General features: G+C 32.8%; 1 protein-coding gene across 1 annotated transcript in view; it reads left to right on the top strand.

The window, feature by feature from the left end:
• Positions 1-880: 880 nt before the first annotated feature.
• The window catches only part of MUC7 (mucin 7, secreted), a 9,340-nt gene continuing 6,598 nt past the window's right edge, over positions 881-3,622 (top strand). Inside the window, exons 1-2 of the mRNA XM_015570060.1 lie at positions 881-1,017; positions 2,429-2,498. Of these exons, the coding sequence (XP_015425546.1) occupies positions 2,445-2,498 (54 nt within the window). The 5' untranslated portion in view covers positions 881-1,017; positions 2,429-2,444. The remainder of the gene's footprint in view (positions 1,018-2,428; positions 2,499-3,622) is intronic.

Below are 3,622 nucleotides of genomic sequence, written 5' to 3' on the forward strand. Positions count from 1 at the left end.
AAATTACTTTTGGCAAAATTCAGGAAATTTTACTATAAACTGAGTTTTAGATTTATAAGTGAATTATTAATGTTATTAGATGTTGCTTGTGTTATGTTATAAAAAAAAAGAAGTTCTTAGAGGTAAATACTGAAATATTTACACATTAACTTTCATGATTTCTGTAATTTACCTTAAAATATTTCAGCAAAACAGTCAACATTAAGCATCTAAAGTAACAACTGTGAAATCTAGGGAATGAGTGCATAGTTGTGCTCTGTACTACTCTCTTCACTTTTCTGCAAAACAATCAATATTAAGCATCTAAAGTAAAATGTTAACAACTGTGAAATCTAGGGAATGAGTACACAGTTGTGCTCTGTACTACTCTCTTCACTTTTCTGTATGTTTGGATATTTTTCAAAATAAAAAATCAAATTTTTAAAAATTTTGCATATTAAAAAATTAAATGTTTATCTTTCAGCTCTAAAGCAATTGTTCTTCACCAGTATTTAGTATTTTGTTATTTTTTTAACCTGCCCTTTGCTACATCATATTTCTTGGTGCTCTATCACAAGAACTGTCAGAGGGCACTCCCTCTGCTTACTCCCAGAGGCCACCCGGAAAAGGTGGAAGATCTGTTCCTGCTTGGAAGACCTGGGCCACAGTTGTTCGAGTCTACTTAAGTGTCATCAATCACTATCACACTACTATCAATCAAGTAAATTATTCATTGAGAACCTCTTAATGACACTATGTTCATTAGGAAGAAACTGATGCACAAAGGGCTACTGTCAACCTCAACAAATTACAACTATCCTTTCTTTGTCTTTGAAATCAAATTCTTTGACAGAAGTAACCTTATCCTAAATCTAATAAATTTCCCATTTCCCAAAAAGAACTCAACTGGAAAACTATAAAACCTGAAAATCCTCTTGTGCTTTCTTCTCTTTTGCTTCCAGTTGCTACCCCAAAAGGATCAGCTGAAGGTAATCAATTGGACAGAACAACCTAAGAAGAAAGAGTCACACCAGCCAGGTATATGAATATTTTAGAGGTATTGGGGACTAATATATTTTAATGTAAACTAAGCAGCTTTCAAGTAATATATATATATATATATATATATATATATACACATTAAGTAATAGCAGTTGTTATGCTAATATTCTTTTCTCTTCTTGTGAGCTGTTAAACTACATCATAGCAGGCTCAACTCCTGTGTTTATTTGAAGAAAATGTTATCTGTGAGGAATACTGTTTAATCTTGACAACAAAAGAAGACAATCTGATAGTATGTTAGTAACCTGATAAATTAATAAGAATTTCTTTCTCCAAATGGACAAGACATTTTTCTTCTTGATATACTAGTACTATTCTCGTAACCACTACTGAGACTTTACCATGGACTGCACATTGTCCTCAGTACAATTTGGAATTTATATTATTCCAGTGGATCCTCATGGCAATCTTAACATGTAAAACTTTAACTCACTCAAAATCACACCGTAAATAGCAGGGCTGGGATTTAAAGCAAGTGTGATTGACTCTAATACCAGTTTGATAAACCACAAGGCTGTATTATAAAGTGTATCTAATTTACTTGCCCTAATACATACTCTTGCTACATAATAAGCTTTATTTTGTTTTCTGAAATCAAACTGACATGTATATATTGTATACATGATTAAATAAGAAAAATAAAAGGCCATGTCTTTCCTTTATTCTCCCCTCCTACAATACATAGCCAAAAAGTAAAATTATATTTTGGAAGTAGTTATTTTTAAAAATTTTTATTAAATCTGTACTATATGCTAAGCATACTTATATAAAAATGAATAAAACATGATTCCTGTTCTTTAGAAATTTAGAAAAAAAGGCATCAAAAGGCAAGATCTTCAGTAGAATGAAGTTTCAGAACAAGCCTGTTTGACAGGTTTTTTGTCCTAAGTAACAGCCTCAGAACATAGAAACAAGAAGCATCTGTCTTATTTAAAAGAATGTCATGAAAAAATAATAATAAAAGAATATTGTAAAACATTTACAAAACCATTGATGTTTAGTAAATATCAGGTAGTTTGTATAGTGGTTCACCTAACAGGAAACTTCTACAATTACAATAGAAATAAGAATAAAATAATTTCCTTTCTTATTGCTAAACTTCCTAAGATCTTGCCCTTTCTAGGCAATCTTTAGTATCAGTAGAAAATGTTCATTCAAGTTAATTACAATAAGACTTTCTTGACTTTGTTATACTGCTTTCTCCAAAAAAATGTATATTAGCTTGAATTATGCCTCACTGCTATGGAGTAGACATATATAAACCATTTTCAGAAACAATTTCTCTCTTTTAAACTGTACTTTCTAACAAAAATTAGTCATTTACCAAAATGTGCCCCGGTGCCACAATAATTTAACTAACAGTGATCCATTCTTCTGCTTTTCCTAGGAGCCAATAGGAAACGATGAAAACTCTGCCACTGCTAGTGTGCATCTGTGCACTCAGCGCTTGCTTCACAGTAAGTGTCCACCCAAACAACCTTTATTCTTGTGTATCAGTAACAAGCATCTAGCATCTATACTTGAGATTTCAAAAGTACAACGTGCAATTTTCTATTTCCAAGAAGCTTGATATCTTTTGTTTTCTGTGGCACATGAGACAAACCAAAAGGAAATTATTTGTTTCACTTAATTGATATTGATGTAGCACCAACTTTATCATGGGTGTGATGAGATCAGATGGAGATGCAGAAAACAGATCCTGTAGGGCCTCATTAGTGTAAAACATGGAGTCTCAGTATATGAGAAACCCTCCGGATGATGAGAGTGTCATGACTTTGGGTGTGAAGAGAAAATGAATTGTAGGAGACAAAAGTTGAGGTAAAGCCCAGTCAAGAAACTATAGCAGTGTCCCACATAAGAGAAAATGGTGACTTGCACTAAATGTCAGCAATTAAAACAAACCATTTGGTGATTACATCTACCATAACTCCTGCTGCAGTTGGTGTATCGTAAAAGAAAGAAATGAACAAAAGAGCTACGTTTCAGACATGTCACATGTGAAATGACTATTAGACTTCTACAAGGAGACGTTAAGAGGCAATCAGAAATATACTGTCTGGAGTTCAGAAAGAAGTCAAGGGGTAACATCTGTATTTAGAACATATAGGAAAACATGGGACCTTATGAGATCACCCAAAGAGATTGGATATGGATAGAGGAAATGGAGGAACTACAAAAAGGGAACAGGAAAGCATGGTTTCAAAAACAAAGAGATTACAAAATGGACTCTATCTTTAAGATATTTAGGGTTGGTTTAGAAAAGAAGATTAAAATTAATAATGATTCAAGATGATACATAGAGGAATAAGTAAGCATATTTGCCTCTAAGGCTATATGTATTTGTTCACTTTTATTTTTGACAAATTTGAAAGAAGGGTCAAGAAGTAGATTGTAGATTTGTTGCATGAAGCTGAATAGCCTCAGAATATCATGACTAAAAAAGTAGATACCTTATCGGTAGATAGAACTTATTCTTAGATACTCTCATATTTCCCCACTCACCATATAATATCGCCTCACAAAAAAAATCTTGGGTTTTTCCCTGGACCCTCGTGCTAATTTCTGTGATTCTAGGAAAGAG

The sequence above is a fragment of the Myotis davidii genome, unplaced genomic scaffold (genome assembly GCF_000327345.1).
Source record: "Myotis davidii unplaced genomic scaffold, ASM32734v1 scaffold106, whole genome shotgun sequence".
Classification (NCBI taxonomy): domain Eukaryota; kingdom Metazoa; phylum Chordata; class Mammalia; order Chiroptera; family Vespertilionidae; genus Myotis; species Myotis davidii.